The sequence below is a fragment of the Chaetura pelagica genome, unplaced genomic scaffold (assembly GCF_000747805.2).
Source record: "Chaetura pelagica isolate M959 unplaced genomic scaffold, ChaPel_1.0 scaffold583, whole genome shotgun sequence".
NCBI classification, from domain to species: domain Eukaryota; kingdom Metazoa; phylum Chordata; class Aves; order Apodiformes; family Apodidae; genus Chaetura; species Chaetura pelagica.
Window position 1 is genome coordinate 667574 of NW_009952719.1, and position 17524 is coordinate 685097.

The 17524-nt window shown below is 42.0% G+C and overlaps 1 protein-coding gene across 1 annotated transcript in view; it reads left to right on the top strand.

Annotated features, from left to right (window-relative positions):
- Nucleotides 1-4186: 4186 nt before the first annotated feature.
- ARHGEF12 (Rho guanine nucleotide exchange factor (GEF) 12) overlaps nt 4187-17524 on the top strand; it is a 43497-nt gene continuing 30159 nt past the window's right edge. The window contains exons 1-7 of the mRNA XM_009994607.1: nt 4187-4203; nt 4982-5070; nt 8404-8460; nt 14819-14917; nt 15387-15436; nt 15818-15875; nt 16925-17103. Coding sequence (XP_009992909.1) covers nt 15398-15436; nt 15818-15875; nt 16925-17103 — 276 coding nt within the window. The 5' untranslated portion in view covers nt 4187-4203; nt 4982-5070; nt 8404-8460; nt 14819-14917; nt 15387-15397. The remainder of the gene's footprint in view (nt 4204-4981; nt 5071-8403; nt 8461-14818; nt 14918-15386; nt 15437-15817; nt 15876-16924; nt 17104-17524) is intronic.

Below are 17524 nucleotides of genomic sequence, written 5' to 3' on the forward strand. Positions count from 1 at the left end.
AGGTTGGGGCCCTTGTCTGAATCTAAATATTTTTGTCTTTGATCAGTTTTTAAGATAGCAGATACTTGAATTCTGGTAATATTTTAGTATGGGAAGGGAAAAAACCAAAACCCCAACATGGTTATCTGAATGCTGGGCTATTTCTGGTCAGCTATATTTTCAACCTCCTGGGCTAGAATGGAATGCTTTGTAGTGTTGGAAGCTGGGAATCCTTCCTCGCTCTGCTGTGTTTTGACACATTAGGTCTTAAATGATCTTTTTCTGTCTTGGCTTCAAGGTATTTGTCAGGCACTGGTCCAGTACTGAACAGTGCATGCATGTGTGAGTTTATTTGGAGAAGGAGGATTTTTAATCCACACTGTTACTGGTTGTAGGTGTGTATTTTTTCACTTGACTTTACAGTGAACGGATTTTCCTAATGCAGCATGACTAACAAGACATACTTTTAGTTATTTGATGCATTTAAATGACTAAAATTATTTTGACCCAGTATTTTAAAAACAAAATGGCTTTTAATTGTTCCGTGTAGAGTGGAACAACTTGTTTGAAAATGTGCTGATGTTCATCAGTTATCAGACAAAATGTCTACAGGGTTTTATTGTGTAGCCTAAACTTGCCAGCAAGATTTGGAATTAAGTCTCCAGCTGTTAACCCCACCCTGCTGTGCCTTCAGCTTGCCTGCCGTTTACAGCGGTGGGTGAAATAGATTTTATATGTTATAAATATAGTACTGGATGCTCCAACACAGTGAGGGGAGTTTCAGTTCTACTTTCAAACTTAAAACTACTTCAAAGTGAAGCTAAGTTGCACTGAAATGCAAGTAGTTGTTGGATAAACTCATGGGAGCTCTTCTGTCTTCTTTGATTTTACTTCATTTATCCACTCATGCACTGCTTTCTGCTGTGGTATCCAAGTGCCATGGTGTCTGGGAACTGAAAAACATCTTCAGCAGCTCCAGAGGTGCTGGCTACTATTCAGGTAGGAAACTGGGAAGAGAAGGGGAAGTTCTGTACTGATTGCTCCCCATGTTCTGGATGTGAAATCACTGCTTTAGAGTTAGCTCAGCTGACTCTTCCATCTCTTAATTTCTGTGACTTCCTAACTTGCTGGCCTGGAATGATTTCAGGTTCAGAAGAGGAGTTTTTCTGGGGAGGCTGGGGAGCTTCACCTCCATCCTAGCTGAACAGAGATGCCTTCCTACTCCACCGATGCTAGGGAATACCTCTGAAACAAACCAAGTTCAGGAGAGCGCCCAGAAATCCTCATGGCCTCACCCGCCTCTAGTCCATATACTGCGTGTGCCCAAAAAGCTTTGCTGTGACCATGACCTGCTGCCTGCCCTGCTTCCCCACCACCTCCCTCCCTCTCCGCTCTGGAGGAGAAAGAAATGCAGGAAGCTGGCGGGCGGCCCAGGGGCTCCCAAGCGTCCGGCAGGCGCCTCCCGCCGCGGCCCCGCGCGGGGCACGAGGGGAGCAAGAGCTGGACCTGGGCATCTCTTCCCAGGGATGTTGGCATTCCCGTGGTAGGGATTTCTTGGAGCTAGCCAGCTCCTTGCAAGTCCTGTTTGCACCCAAGTGTCGGGCCTATAGCTGGTCATGTTGGGCCTACGACTGGTGGAGTCGGGCCTAGGACTGGCAATGCAGTTACAGCCTCAGCCAAGGAAGCTGTGGGGTTTTGACCCCCACTTAAGAGAGACTTCTACACTCACTTTAACCTCAAAAGACAGGAAAAGTTCCTGATGGTTTCGGTGCCATTTTCTATTGAAAAACTTGAGGGTTCTCTTTCCGAGTTATTAACATCAGTGCTCTATGTATAAAAAGCAGAAAGGCTTTACACAGCTGCCTAGGCCTCTAAAATAGAACAATTGCACTCCATCCTTGGTAATAAATAGCTCTGAACCAACCAAAATGGCACAACAGGGAACTAACTTCGTTTTATTCATAAAGCATTTCTTTTGCTGCAGGAGCATAAGCCTGGAGTTCTGGGTGCCTGGTAAGAAATACTGTAGGATAAGTTTTCACTTAAATGCTTCATTACAATATTGATTAGTAGCGTCAGGATTTTTTATGCAGCTCAAAAGTTCAAGTGCATTAGATAAAAAATGGAATATGGTGAATCTTGAGCTTCATCTTGATCTTGAGAAATAAGAATGCTTTTCCCTGGATTCTTGTGTCTCCTTTTCTGCTTTTCAATGGAACACCTTGGTGACTGCTGCGCCTGTTTACCATGCAGTGTTCAGGCAGGGTTAGCTTGGCCTGAGGTGACTTTCCTTTTCCTTGCTTTGGGATTTCAGGTTGTCTGTCTTGGACAAAACAGTTCTTTACTGGCTAGAATTTGTAAATGGGAGAACTGAATGCTACAGAGCTCTGCCTTTGCAGATGTAGCAGAATGGGGAGAGGCTCAGTTAGTTAAATGTTTCTTACCTGAATCAGGGTGGATTTCCCAGAGTTCTGAGATGGAAAATAGTGCTTCTTTGGGGGGGAAAGAGGACTACCACTTCTTGTGGAGTGTGTATGCAACCTTTTTTCTCCAGTTAATCACCTTCTGTGCTGCTTTACCCATAGGTTCCTCAGGCTTGTGCAATCAAACACCCTGTCTAGCCCCTTAATTTTGAAGATGATGTATTTAAGCTAAGTTTGGTGCTGTTCTCTAAAAGATACCAGGTGTCTTAATGTGTATAATTGTTTTTGCTAATAGACAACATTTGAATTGCACTTGCTTGGTGTCTCATCAGACCTTTGTTTCAGAGTTGCCATATTAATGTGTGCTTACCTAGGGGAATGATGTGTGTGAGCTGGTTTGTGTTCTGTGTAAGCACATTTAATGGAATATCTGTTATTAAAGCAGAGGGATTAAGTTGAGTGCATCTGCTGTGCATCCAGTTATGTTTTTCAGGTGATGGGGAGGGAGTTACAGTAGCTGTAATTCTGTGCTATTTCTGGCTGGGCCACTCTTTATGTAGTTAACAAGGAAAAGAGAATAAAAAAGTGAAAAAAGGTGAGAAGGTGCCCCTTTGGAGAAAGGAGCTTGAAACACAGTCTTCTTGGCTGTCAACTTCAAGGAATCTTTTGTAATGCTCTGAAGTGCTCTCAGAGATGGGTTTGAGTCTGTGCCTTGGATCAGTGTGTTTGGACAAGGACATTTTGCAGTCTGTGCTGGTGGTGTCCTTGGGGCTCTGCTGCACTGGTGTCTTTTTCTAATGCAGGCTTTGCCATGGGATTATTGATCTTTACCAAATAGGTCTGTTTGAACTAAGCTAATTTTAAAAAAAAAGAAGTAGGTTTAAATAAATAAATAGTGTCATATAATGCCATCTTAGCTTTTGTGGTATTATTAGTTTTCTTTTTACTTGAATCACTTCCCAGATTCCCTCCGATCCTCACCCCATTGCTTCTTGGAAAACCTGTGTAAATGGGAGGAACTGAGTGCAATAAGGAGAACTGTTACATATATGGGGGGGGATTATCAGCTGTAATAATTGCAGATGTCTTAATTTAGAACAAGAAGTGACTTAAGTTGTCTGTTCTTTTCTTACACAGTCAGCTCTGAATGTTTGCTTTGCTTTCCAGCCAAATGATCTAATAACATTCAACAAGTAGGAGTGGAACTCAACTTCTGAAAAGTTTTGAGGAAAAGACTAGTTGTACTTTATGAAAGTAGAAGGTGGTGCCTTAAGCTGGATGTCATAAACTTTGCTCTGGCATTTTTCTCCTCCTGTGTTGCTAGATATCACAGAACCCTCAGAGGAGGGAGGTAACTGGAATGTCTCAGCTGTAGGAGATGTTTCAGTTAGAGTTTGGACCTTCCTTAGACACTGGGTACTTGGTCCATCCCAGGACAAAAAAATCGGGCTACATTAATTTTTAGTGTCTGGAACTAGTTCTGAGAGGAAGATGATCCATGAGCTACTGTATTAAAAATAAAGACTTAAATGCTGGATTTGAGAAAACATTCTGCCTCTGTTCTTACTTCTGTTTGTAACCTTAAGGATGTTGCTAATAGTTCTTTACCTAGTGGAATTGACTGTAAATGGACTAATTTACAGAAGTAGAAGAACAGACAAGACTTGGTCTTTTGTGAAGGTATTACAGAAGTGTAAAATAACTGTTTGTAGTGTTGATATCAAACATAATATTTAGAAACAAAAGTTCATTAATTTATGTTCTTTCTTCTTTACAGGTTTCCTCTGAAAAAACCTACGAGGTGAGTTTGACTGTTTATCTGTATTGCAAATTATGATCCAGCACTTAGGAAGGAGGTATGTTTTAAAAAGAGGGGAAGAAAACCCAAAACGTACAGCCACAGGTAGCAAAGCCTGTTACAGATGTCAATAAATTAATATCTAGGTTGGAACAGGGTGCCAGAAATCCAGATGGGGGTTTACTGCAAGTGCATGGCATACTGTTACCATTTGAAATTCTGTTCTCTGCGCTGGTGGCTCCTCTTACCTGAGATCTGAGACAGAGAAAGTGACACAGTTGGTGTGTGATATCCAGACGTTTCCTTTGCCAGGTATTTTTAGTTTATTGGGAGAGTCAAGTTTTCAGGGTTTTTTTTCAGTTTTATGTAACTTCAATTTGTTTTGCTTTTAAAATCAAATATTGGCTGGTGTTGAATGATAAAGAGAAAGCACTTGCTGACACTAATTTCAGGGGTTAACAAGAACCTTGGATACACTCCAGAAGATTCTGAGAGAGATCATTTTCCACTTGAATTCAGTCTGGGAATAAATTTTTTAGATCAACTTAATGCAGGCATTTTAATCTAAAGTCCTCAGCAGCAAACAGAACCAGCTGAGGTGATTTGCAAGAGACTCACTGTTTAGGCAGTGCTTCTGTGTTCTGGTAGTCAGGGTCATAGAAGGGCTGGGATTGGAAGGGACCTTAAAGATCATCTAGATTCAACCTCCTCTGCATGGGCAAGGACACTTCCCACCAGACCAGGTTGCTCAGAGCCCCATCTCTGCTTTGGTTTGACACAGACACGGCAGCATTCTGAGCAGAGAGTCTCCAGCTGACAAGAAACAGAAGGTCGAGCGCTGCAGTAGTACCCACGACTTTGATCCGACAGGTAAAGTCCTAAAACTTCACTTTGAAAAGTGCTGGGGATTGGAATAAAAATGTTAATGTGTCAAGAACTGTGGCTTTTGGAGTTACGTTGTTCTGCCGTTGCAAAGCCTTTCTGAAGCACTGATATGAATCTGGGCTTACTTTTAAACGAGCTCATCTATGAAGCAGCTGTTAACTGTGCAGGAATAAACCTAGATTAGTGGTATCAGAGAATAACTGTAACTACTTCCTCTCTCAGAAAAGCAGTCTGAAGTGTCAGTAGGCAAATAGTGCAATTAGCTGAGTAGTTCTTTGGGCTGTTTCAGTCCAAGTGTGAAATGGGAGAGATTAGAGGCTCAATTAAGGCTGGTGTCCTTGTTGGATTTGTTGCTTTTTTATCTTTTTATATTTTTTTTTTGAGCCTTAGTGGATTTTGATCAATCTCTGTCACTTGCAAAGTGAGTTTGTGCTGTCCAACCTGATATCCTTTAAGATAAACATCTGATTTTAGTCCATCCCAGGACAAAAAAATCGGGCTACATTAATTTTTAGTGTCTGGAACTAGTTCTGAGAGGAAGGTGATCCATGAGCTACTGTATTAAAAATAAAGACTTAAATGCTGGATTTGAGAAAACATTCTGCCTCTGTTCTTACTTCTGTTTGTAACCTTAAGGATGTTGCTAATAGTTCTTTACCTAGTGGAATTGACTGTAAATGGACTAATTTACAGAAGTAGAAGAACAGACAAGACTTGGTCTTTTGTGAAGGTATTACAGAAGTGTAAAATAACTGTTTGTAGTGTTGATATCAAACATAATATTTAGAAACAAAAGTTCATTAATTTATGTTCTTTCTTCTTTACAGGTTTCCTCTGAAAAAACCTACGAGGTGAGTTTGACTGTTTATCTGTATTGCAAATTATGATCCAGCACTTAGGAAGGAGGAATGTTTTAAAAAGAGGGGAAGAAAACCCAAAACGTACAGCCACAGGTAGCAAAGCCTGTTACAGATGTCAATAAATTAATATCTAGGTTGGAACAGGGTGCCAGAAACCCAGATGGGGGTTTACTGCAAGTGCATGGCATACTGTTACCATTTGAAATTCTGTTCTCTGCGCTGGTGGCTCCTCTTACCTGAGATCTGAGACAGAGAAAGTGACACAGTTGGTGTGTGATATCCAGACGTTTCCTTTGCCAGGTATTTTTAGTTTATTGGGAGAGTCAAGTTTTCAGGGTTTTTTTTCAGTTTTATGTAACTTCAATTTGTTTTGCTTTTAAAATCAAATATTGGCTGGTGTTGAATGATAAAGAGAAAGCACTTGCTGACACTAATTTCAGGGGTTAACAAGAACCTTGGATACACTCCAGAAGATTCTGAGAGAGATCATTTTCCACTCGAATTCAGTCTGGGAATAAATTTTTTAGATCAACTTAATGCAGGCATTTTAATCTAAAGTCCTCAGCAGCAAACAGAACCAGCTGAGGTGATTTGCAAGAGACTCACTGTTTAGGCAGTGCTTCTGTGTTCTGGTAGTCAGGGTCATAGAAGGGCTGGGATTGGAAGGGACCTTAAAGATCATCTAGATTCAACCTCCTCTGCATGGGCAAGGACACTTCCCACCAGACCAGGTTGCTCAGAGCCCCATCTCTGCTTTGGTTTGACACAGACACGGCAGCATTCTGAGCAGAGAGTCTCCAGCTGACAAGAAACAGAAGGTCGAGCGCTGCAGTAGTACCCACGACTTTGATCCGACAGGTAAAGTCCTAAAACTTCACTTTGAAAAGTGCTGGGGATTGGAATAAAAATGTTAATGTGTCAAGAACTGTGGCTTTTGGAGTTACGTTGTTCTGCCGTTGCAAAGCCTTTCTGAAGCACTGATATGAATCTGGGCTTACTTTTAAACGAGCTCATCTATGAAGCAGCTGTTAACTGTGCAGGAATAAACCTAGATTAGTGGTATCAGAGAATAACTGTAACTACTTCCTCTCTCAGAAAAGCAGTCTGAAGTGTCAGTAGGCAAATAGTGCAATTAGCTGAGTAGTTCTTTGGGCTGTTTCAGTCCAAGTGTGAAATGGGAGAGATTAGAGGCTCAATTAAGGCTGGTGTCCTTGTTGGATTTGTTGCTTTTTTATCTTTTTATATTTTTTTTTTGAGCCTTAGTGGATTTTGATCAATCTCTGTCACTTGCAAAGTGAGTTTGTGCTGTCCAACCTGATATCCTTTAAGATAAACATCTGATTTTAAAGGATATGCTATCCTATTTTTTTAACCTTCCCAAAGGTTAAATCTGGGTCCATTTTGTAAACTTGTCCAGTGCTGTCTTGGGACTTAGGATGCATGCAGGGATTCTTCATTCTCTCTCTGAAACACTAACCCAGTAACTACTGGATGCTCATGAAATGCATGACAGGCTCTTGTCTCAGCCTCCTGGCCCCACGCAATGTGCATTTTTCATGTCTGTGCATTCTGCTGTTTAGCTCAGTCTTTCCCATGGGGCTTATGGAAGAGATGAAAGTTCAATGTAAAGGTGGCAGAACTTGTAGAATGTGTTTTTGCACAAGACATTTGAAGCTGATGTTTGTAACCCACCCTGTTTGTTAATGCCTTCTGCCACTAGCTGCATGACTCCTTCCTAGTGTGCACCAACCACATGAAAATGGACTTTTAATGTCTGTTAAAAAAAAATAAAATCATGTAGGGGAGAGAATCTGAATTAGTTTTGTTTTCCTTGGGAACAGGCAATGGAAAATTATTTCAGGTTGGGGGAGGTCGGGTGGAGGTCTCAGGCTGTGAACCTGTTTTGTAGGAGGAATTTGCTTTCTTCAGAAGCAAACTGCAGGAATCCTTTAATCTTACTTTGATGAAAGTCATTCCAGTTTTGGGAGCTGTTACCTGGCACCAGTGTTTCTAGATGCTTGTGATCTGATAGATGAGCTCCGTTCTGTAGCCTTCCTAAAATCCTTGATTTTTCTTTTTAGGGGTGAATTCAGAATGCTGAATGACTATGTGTATGTTTATTGCTTACTCTGGAGATAAACATTAGCAGAGTTTCTATGCTTGGACTGGTTTTTATCCAGAATACTTCCCATAGTTCATTGCAGACAACTTCTTTTATTGTGTCTTAGATCCTGTAATAGATCCTTTGTGGTGTTACCTTTGTCTTCATGCTCATATTATTCCCCCCTTATTCCAAGTGTTTCACCTATGTTTTGTTCACATCTTATTTGTGTTTTGCACGATTTAACCAAATAAATCAGTCTGTGTTTTTCATGAAGTTTGTTTTCTTTTTTTTTTTCTCATGTTTGGTCTCCATATTTTCTATATCTCTCTCTCCTTTTCTCCTGCTCTCGTGCAGATAGCTCCTCCAAGAAGACAAAGTCTAGTTCAGAGGAGAGTAGATCCGAGACGTATGGTAAGCTAAAGCAGCTGCTGCAGCCTTGCACCTTTGCAGTCTGCTCGTGCTTTCTGTCTGTGCACCCAAGGCTTTATCCTCTACGTGATCCGCATGGTTGGCTCTGCAGCAGGGAGTGGGAAACTGGGTTTCAATGTTGCTTCAGTGTATCAGCTTGTAGTTTCTGTAGTGGCTGGAAACTAACCAGTATCTGGCAAGCACAGGCTGTCACCTGGATTCTCCTGGTGTCTGTTGAAAGTTGGGAAAACTTGCTGGGACTGCCCTTATTGGAGATCTTGTGCCACTGAGTCTTTTTGGCACGGTGTGAGGAGAGAGTTTTTGTGGTTGTAGAAACGTTTGTGAAGCTCCAACTGTGAAGGTTAATCTGGATGAGCCAGCAATTTGTCATTACTTGTAGAAAATCTCACGTCAGTTCCTGGTCATGCTCCACAGAAGTGGAAAAAATGTATCTGTAAATAATTTTGAAAAATGTAATAACATAAATGTCACATCAGGGTGTGAGACTGTTCCTCAGAAACTGTGAATGGGTTTTGAGAGTGCCTTAATTTGCTCCAGCAGAGGTGGAGACCTGGCTGGTTGCAGCTTCTGTGTTTTTTCCTCCTGTGCTCACAGGGAAGTGGCCTGCTTGGAAAGCAGATAGTTTGAGATGGTGCTTGTGTGGAAGCCTTGCCCAGTTCTTCCTCTTGCCATGTAGACACTGGTCAGTGACAGCACAGTCAGGTTGACTGGATCCCCACAGCTTGGACCTGTATTCGTTTGTACCTAACGTTGCTTACCCATAGTATTCTGGAGGTGGTGTCAGCCTGTTGTAGGCTAATTACAGGAAACGTTTGGTATGCTTGATGGAATGTATCTGTGTTTATACTTCTCCCTCAGTCTGTACAGTGTCCTGGTGTTTCATGTATGGCAGAAAGAAACATGACTTCCTAACATAAGCCTTTGCTTCCCCCAAAGCTTCCTGCAGATGCTCTGTCCATGCCCAGTATCTCTGGGAGCAGTTTCCACTCATCCTTCCTTTCCAGTGGCCTTTGCTGTGCTGGACCTTGCCCTGCCTTTTGTCTCTACCCTCTGCTTTCCCAGGTTCTGTGGGGTGTGTAGAGAAGTCTGCTGTTTGCTTATTTAAAAACCTACAAGTAGAAACACTGTACTGGTAGTTTTCTCCCTGGTGACTGGATGTTACCTGGCTCCTTCTTTGGCTACCCATTGGCAAGGGATTAATAGAAAAGTCTTGAATGACAGCAGGAAAAGGAGGTGTGGCTTTGTTGTTTTTGTTCTTAGCTTGTGAAATTCTAAATTCAGGAGCAAGAGACCAGGATTTCTCCAAGTACACGAATGGCTTGAGGGAATTTTTTTCTGCTCTACAGAAGTTGATTTATAGTGACATGAAACTTACAGTGCAATATTTTCTTCCATAAATCCAACCGTCTCATATCTGCATATTCAACACAATTAAGATGATCAGGAGGGAGTTTGTGTGTTGTTTCAGATGTGCTGCAATTTACTAATTAGTGCCATAACCTCCCACAATATTTGATGCCTTTTTCTCCAAGTAGAATTCTTGTCTCTTCAATGAGCTTAAAACTGAAGTTAGCTTGCTGGGTGGTAGGTGAGATAACAGTTACTCCTCTCTTTTCTCTGTGATTTAGTTGCTTTCGAAGATATCTTCCTTTTATTTAGTAGGGATCCATCAGTTTCTGCCCCAAATATTAGACTAGACCACATACATTCTCTTTCACATACTCTCTCCAACTTTGGGACAGGCTTTGAAATCGTTTTGTTCCAAACTCCCAGATTGTACTCCTGTCGAGATGTTTTAGAATGTAACTTTCTCTTCCTGTTTTGTTCCTTACAGTTCTTGTCAGCCTTGTGTCTTGATGCTGTGACCATCATTATTGCAGACTCTTGAAGGGACCCTTGGGAGCCCCTCATCACTATCCTTAGAATAGCCAGAAAGGGCTGTGAGTGCAAGGGCCACTGGACCACAGGGCTTGAATGTCTCGTTGCCATGGGAGCAGATAGTCCTATTTATGCTGCTTTTTTTTTCTAGAAGGGTTACCAAGCCTTGTTTTGGTTGTGTTTTGGTGTTTTGTTTTGTTTCTTTTTTTATGATATTGCTTTATTGACACAGAATCCACTGCACTGATTTCAAAGAATCTATTTTTTTCCTCAGACATGACATGACTTCAGATACCAGGTTAGTGGAGGAATCTGAAGAATGCTGCTAATGTGCCTTTTGGTTTGAGGATCATGATCAGAACTAGAAGGAAGTGAAATTCAGAACTTCATCCTATGAGAAATGTTCTTTGTCAAAGCTGATAGTTTTATTTGTTTAGTGGAGCAGGGCTTCTGTTTCTGAAAATATCTTTTAGAAGTATAAGGCTTCCCAAATGAAGTGAAGCATTTGGACATTCTCAAAACCCCAAGGAGTTTGTTTTTGTTTATTGAATGATTCATCCCGAATCACTATATTAAATTGCATTTTCCCATTGTGGCCTCATGCCTCCAGGGAGGTTAGAGTTCACAAGTCTCCTCCCGTGCCATGTCCCACACAGCTGGATCAGAGGAAAAGCTTCATTGGATGATGGGAGACGGAACTGATGTCTCCATTCTCTGACTCAGGTTTTTTAGAGTGAGCCCTTGCTCTCTTTGTGGTGAGCACTGCTAGGGATATGAAATGCCCTGTTTTATTGAGCAACTTCCAGATCTTTAGGATCTGTAGAAGAAAAGATGACAAACGATCTCTTTACTCCAGAAAAAAATAAATATATCTGGCAAAAATGTTGGAGACAATCGTTCTTACTACGTTGTGTCCGTGACCTTGAGAAGTTCGGACTTCCCCCTTCCCTCTTATCCAAAGGCACACTTGTAACAGCTGGAGAACAAGGGAGCCACCAGAGGGAATAGTGCCACCTACTGCAGAGCTGATCGTCCTTGCTTTTCTTGCAATGCCTTTTTTCTGAGACTGGTAATTTCTAACTACTTTCATTTTTAATCTTAAACTTCTTTAACTACAGCACATGGTTTGGCTGCTTTACTTCACTCTTGGCTTGAGGCTGTACCAATAATTTTGGGGAATTATCATAGGCATGAGAATGAAAAAGGATTTTTAAGTTTTATTTTTCTCCATAGAATTTTATTAATCCACTCAAGATATGAACATGTAGCCTGATCTTGTGCATTTAAGGCATAGCTACAGTGATGTCTTCTCAGCTCATGCCATGAAGGTCTGTCATGTGAAAGCCAACATGGGAGTAAGATCATCATCATTGATCTGATTTTGAGCACTATCAGTGATGAGTTCTGTTGGCATGGTGATCTTAACTAAGCTTCAGCTGGAAAAAGTGAAATACCATGGTGAGATATTTCAAAGTAGATGACTCATGATTTCCAGCCAGGGAACACTAAGAATGAGAACACAAGAGCAAAAAAAAACAAACTGAAAAGCTGTCTGCCACTTGCTAACATGGGCTCTTTAGTGTTGCCCCAAACATATTAGTCATTTAATGTAAGAGTTCTTGTGTTACTTGAGATACCCAGGCATGACAGTTGAAATCTTGTCATTGCATGTCAATGGGCTCCAAAGGTTTGTGGCTTTTCATTCAGCCTGTTCCTGAGTGTCTACTGAGGTATTCAAGGTCCAAGATGTGGGTTATGAAAACATTGCTGCTCTGCTCTTCAAATCCCACTACTAAGCAGATTGCAAATGCAATGTATTTTACCTCAAGAACAGATGTGAACAAATGACAGATGAGAGAGTTTTCCCTCACAGAGGCGTAAAAGAGAACACTTGAATGTTGCTCTTTTTAATCTACCTGGTTCAGACAGGGAGTGCTATCGAAGCTGATCTAGTTCTGCAAGTAACAGTGTTATCTTCAGAACACTTTCTTCCTTAAAATCTCTGTAAAGCTGCTGTGCATCTCCATCAAGCACAGTATCTCTCAGCTGGCCTGCCTAGACCTTGTCCCAGCTTTTTATGTTGTGTTAGCAGAAGGATTAGGTGTCTGGTTCTTGTCTGAAGGGAACAAGTACAGGGAAAAAAGGATTATGGTCTAGTTTGAGTTCAACTAATTCCAGTTGCCTCCCCATTCTAAAATTAAAAGGTGGTCTTGGGTCAAATTGAGATCTGTGGTGTGAAAGAGTTTAACTTGATTACTCTTGCAACTGAAGTTATAGGCTGTTATAGGTCAGTTGATTAGTCTCATACTGCCTTGCCTCAACTTCGGCATCAAGCTCATTCAAGGAGGTGGCTTATCAGTAGATTCAAGGGTTATTGGTTCTGGAAAAGAGAACAATTCAGTGGAAGAGCAGCGAGTACACAGGACTATACTGTGCCTTTAAACAAGGACAGTTCTTGTGAGTCAAAAGATTAGTTAGTGTCTTACTCATAAAACCTGCATGTCTGGCAGCAGAGCTTAAAACGAGCTGTTTTTTCTGAAATAGCCCATGTTCTCTTTCCCACACCCCACCCTGGGGCATCATTCTTGTGAAGTGAGACTTAAAGGAGCTTGGTCATATAGAGAATTGGGAGGTGCAAAAGGGAGGCATGTTCTCTCACTTAACCATATAAAGAAAGTGGGAAAAGTGTTGGGTCTTTTTCCTTCAGCTTTCACCTTGCATCCCTTCCATCATCTCCCTGCAGATCACAGTGTATAGAAGCACTTACTTCTGCTTTATCAGAAGAAGGGGAGTCACTGGAGAGTATAATACTGTGACCAAACTCCTGCAGAAGTGCTGGAATGCAACCTTTTCCACTGCTTCCACACCCATTTCATTATATGCCACACTGGAGAACAGGGCTAACTGGACAGACTCCATTAGGAGTTGCTCCAGAAAAGTGAAAGGAGCTGTACTGCTGCAAGAGTATCATAAGTCTATGACTCCACACTCTACTACAGTTCCTTCCTTAAAAATAATTCCAGAAAATATAGTCCTACTAGAACAGCTTCTTGAAAATTCCCTTTGCTCCCTCTATACTAAACAGAACTGCTGCAATTTTGCTGTCTTAATCGTGGAGAACTCCAATTCTTTTTCAAGATGTTGGTATAAGAATTTGGCTTGTTGTGGCTTTAGAAATGCAGAAGCAAAACAAGCTTAGAATGTAGGCTGATGTTTAATACCTGGTAATTTCTGTGGAAATAAAAGAACATCCATGAAGCATTTTGCAGAGTTCCTAGAGTCACTGTTCAAGAGAAGGGCTCTTTTTGCAGATGCTCCCAGGGAACTACTCTGCAATGAACATACCAGGACTGTTGTTTTGGTTTCATTTGCCTTATTTCATTTTTAGGTGAACACTCAGCATTTCACCTTTTCAAAATGCTGCACCTACCAAGTACGTTTATCCCTGCAACAGTATTTATGCTCACATTATACTGAGTAATCCTAACACCAGGAAATGAAGCAAGTTGCTTTTGATGTCACACACCAAGTTAAAGGAAGAGCAGATCCTGGGATTTTGGCCTTGTACTTCAGTAGCTCAGTGGGTAGCATGGTCTTGTTCAGTAGGCGTGGCTTGTACTTCTTTACTGCTGCTGCTCTGGATCTGTGTGGTATTCTCATCTGGTACAAAATGTTCCTCAAGATGAGATTTTTGCTGAGAATATGGAGAACATTTCCTGATTGACAGATCTGGTTTAGTTCAACCTGCTGAAAGAGGGTAGATTTAGGTTAGACATCAGAAGGAAATTCTTCACCATGAGGGTAGGAAGGCACTGGAATAGGTTGCCCAGGGAGGTTGTGGCTGCCTCATCCCTGGAGGTGTTCAAGGGTAGGTTGGATGAGGCTTGTGCAGCCTGGTCTGGATGGAAGGTGTCCCTGCTAATAGCAGGGAGGTTAAAACCTGATCATCTTCAAGGTCCCTTCCATCCTTCACCATTCTATGATTCTATGGTTATTCTGAGAGATTTGTGACTTACTTTTTAGAGTAGATTGTAAAAGTTGTTTGGTGTTTTTGCTGGTGTACTGGAACATGACAACCCTCTGTCTACTTAAGATCTGTTAATGCAGACAAAGGGAAATGGTACTCCTTGGTTCATGTACATAGCTGATGCTCTTTAAAAGCTGCTTTTACCTCAAGTTGTGTCTGATGTGCCAGAGCTGTCTGCATCTGCTGTTGTATATCTCTGTTTTGTGTAACTGAAGCAATAAGCTTGACCTGTATTGACATTCCTGTCTGTTTCTGGACTCCTGCCCTGTTTCTGTCTCTCATATATTTTTTTTCCCCCCTGTTGTATTGTACCAGTTTCTTTCAGTGCTCTGTGATTATCTGTGAGAATAAGGTTTTGAACTGATGCCTAGCTTGTGTCTCTTTGTATTTCTCTCCTTCTTTTTCTTCTGCCCTTTCCCCACCTTTCTTCTGCAGGTCTTGTTCAACGGTGTGTTGTTATCCAACGGGATGAGAATGGTTTTGGGCTGACAGTCAGTGGAGACAACCCAGTCTTCGTGCAGTCAGTCAAAGAAGGTAAGGAGCCTTGCTGAAAGGGCTAGCCAGAGAGCAGCCCAGATGGCCTGCATGTGCATCCAAGAAACACATGCATGATCTGGAGGAGAAAACTCTGAATGCCCTCTCCACAGATGGGATGGATGGAGCTTTGCAATGGATGTGCAAGGACAAAGCCTTGCACTGTGGGGATGCAGGGAATTGCCTCTCAGGGTCTGATCTATTTGGGTACTGAGCTCTTGGCTCTGAGAGGAAGTATGTATTGAGTGGTTCCTTGAAATGTGGTGGAATTGTGGCTTGATGTGTCCACTGCAAAAGGAGAACAGAGCTGCACTAGTCTAGATAGAGATTTTAATCAGATGGAGACAGAGGAAGCTTGGGTGGGTACAGGAAGTAGCTTTGTGTGGAACTACAGAAGTGCTTGAACTATTTGTGCTTTGAATGATTCTATTGAAATTGGAACTTAATGATTTCTTGCCTCTCTATCTAGATGGAGCAGCCATGCGGGCTGGAGTGCAAACAGGTGATAGAATTATCAAGGTAAGGACATTCAGATCTTCAGAGAGATGGATCCTTTGCATAAATTTGGACAATTTTTGGATGGGATTTCAAATTAATGAATTAAAATAGCTCCTTTAAAATCCTTTCTGCCCAGTCAGAGGTGGATTGCTCTTTTCAATTTTTGTTTGGTTGCTTGGGGGTTCTTACAGGGGCAAAGTGTGTGGTTTTCTTTTTACAGAACTCTGCTCCTTGAGGTAAACTGTTTGAAGGACAAATTGTTGTAGAAGTGTCTCGAAAGAGTAATGGAGTTGGGAGAAAATAAAATACTGTTCCTCTCTCTGTGTGCCTTGTAGTTGTGGGGACCTTTGGTTGAAAATCAGCAGCTAACCACTGTTCACTTTCACTTCCTCCCTACCCCAGGTGAATGGCACTCTTGTAACACACTCAAACCATTTGGAGGTGGTAAAGCTGATCAAGTGTAAGTAAAGCCAGGTTACTATTTTTGTCACTGTGCTACTTTAAAGCATGAAAGGCAGAATTTTAAAGGACCAGTGACTGAGCTATCAAGTGACAAGGATGAAATCTAACAATGCCCCATGCTGAGAGATAAAGGGTGTGGATATGGAACAGTGGAGTGAAATTGGGGTAAATTTAACATCTTGGACTTGAGCTGATACATGCTTTTGCAGTTTCTCCTTAGCTTGATGTTTGAAGTTGCCATCAAGCCTTGCCTTTGCATCTTCCCATCTTGAGTGCACCTGAAATACTGTAGCTCTTCAGGCACTCTAGGTTAATCATAGGCTGTCTGATGCTTTCTAAAAGAAATACATTCTTGATTCATTCTCTACATGAGCATATGTGTGTTGTAAATCCAACCTGGTAAATGTAACCTGATAGACTAGTAATTGGATTGTGTGCTTTTAATAAGGATGATGATCATGCAGGTCTTTGGTTTACCTGAAATTTAAACAGATCTCTAAACACAGAGCTGACAGGGCTCTCAGGTTCTTTGGTTTGAAGAACAACTGGGTGAAAGATGGTCTCAGTTTAGGTCTGAGCACCTCTCCTATGATATAGGCTGTGAGAGTTCAGCCTGGAGAAGAGGAGGCTCCAGGGAGACCTTAGAGCACCTTCCAGGGCCTGAAGGGGCTCCAGGAAAGCTGGGGAGGGACTTGGGACAAGGGCAGGGAGGGAGAGGACAAGGGGGAAGGGATGAAAATTGGAAGAGGGAGATTGAGGTAAGAGATGAGGAGGGAATTGTGGAGTGTGAGGGTGGTGAGAGCCTGGCCCAGGTTGCCCAGGGAAGCTGTGGCTGCCCCATCCCTGGCAGTGTTGAAGGGCAGGTTGGATGGGGCTTGGAGCAGCCTGGGCTGGTGGGAGGTCTCTGCCCATGCATCTAGATGATCTTGAAAGGTCCGTTCCAACCCAGACTAGTCTATGATTGTATGATTGTCTCTAGGATGAAATGTCAGCCACAGAAATCTGCAAGTGTGTCTGAAATGTGACTTGCTGTTCCTTTCCCTGCAGCGGGTTCCTATGTAGCTCTCACTGTCCAGGGGCGACCACCGGGGTCGCCCCAGATTCCCTTGGCTGATTCTGAAATGGATCTGGTGGCATTTGGGCAAGTGTCTCGCATCATGACGTCCCCCCATTCGCCTGGCACATCAGGAAATGCAGAAAGGATTACTAGCCCAGTACTTATGGGGGTAAGATTTTCAAGTGCTCTTTCCCAACAACCAGCCTGGAAGAAATGTTGTGTAATTTTTTTTTTTCTTGAATTGTTTTGCACTTCTTGCACAAATCATAAATGGGAATTGGAATCTTCATCCTGTCACACAGTGGGCATTTAATCACATGGGAAATAACTGTGTGTGTGTAGAAGTACTAAGTGCATTCTGAGAGAATACAAATGCAGTTGACGGGTTATTCACAGGTTTTCTTTGAGATATGCTGCAGTTTGCATTGTATGAGTTTGTATGTCAAGCTAGTCATGCTGTAATTTCTATTACCAAGTGGATTTTTAGGTGTGCAGACATGGCAAGGGTAGGGAAAGCCAATCAGTAAACACTTCTGATCTATTTTTATTTTTTTAAATGTTTGTAGCTGTGTTCAAAAGTAGGAGAGAAT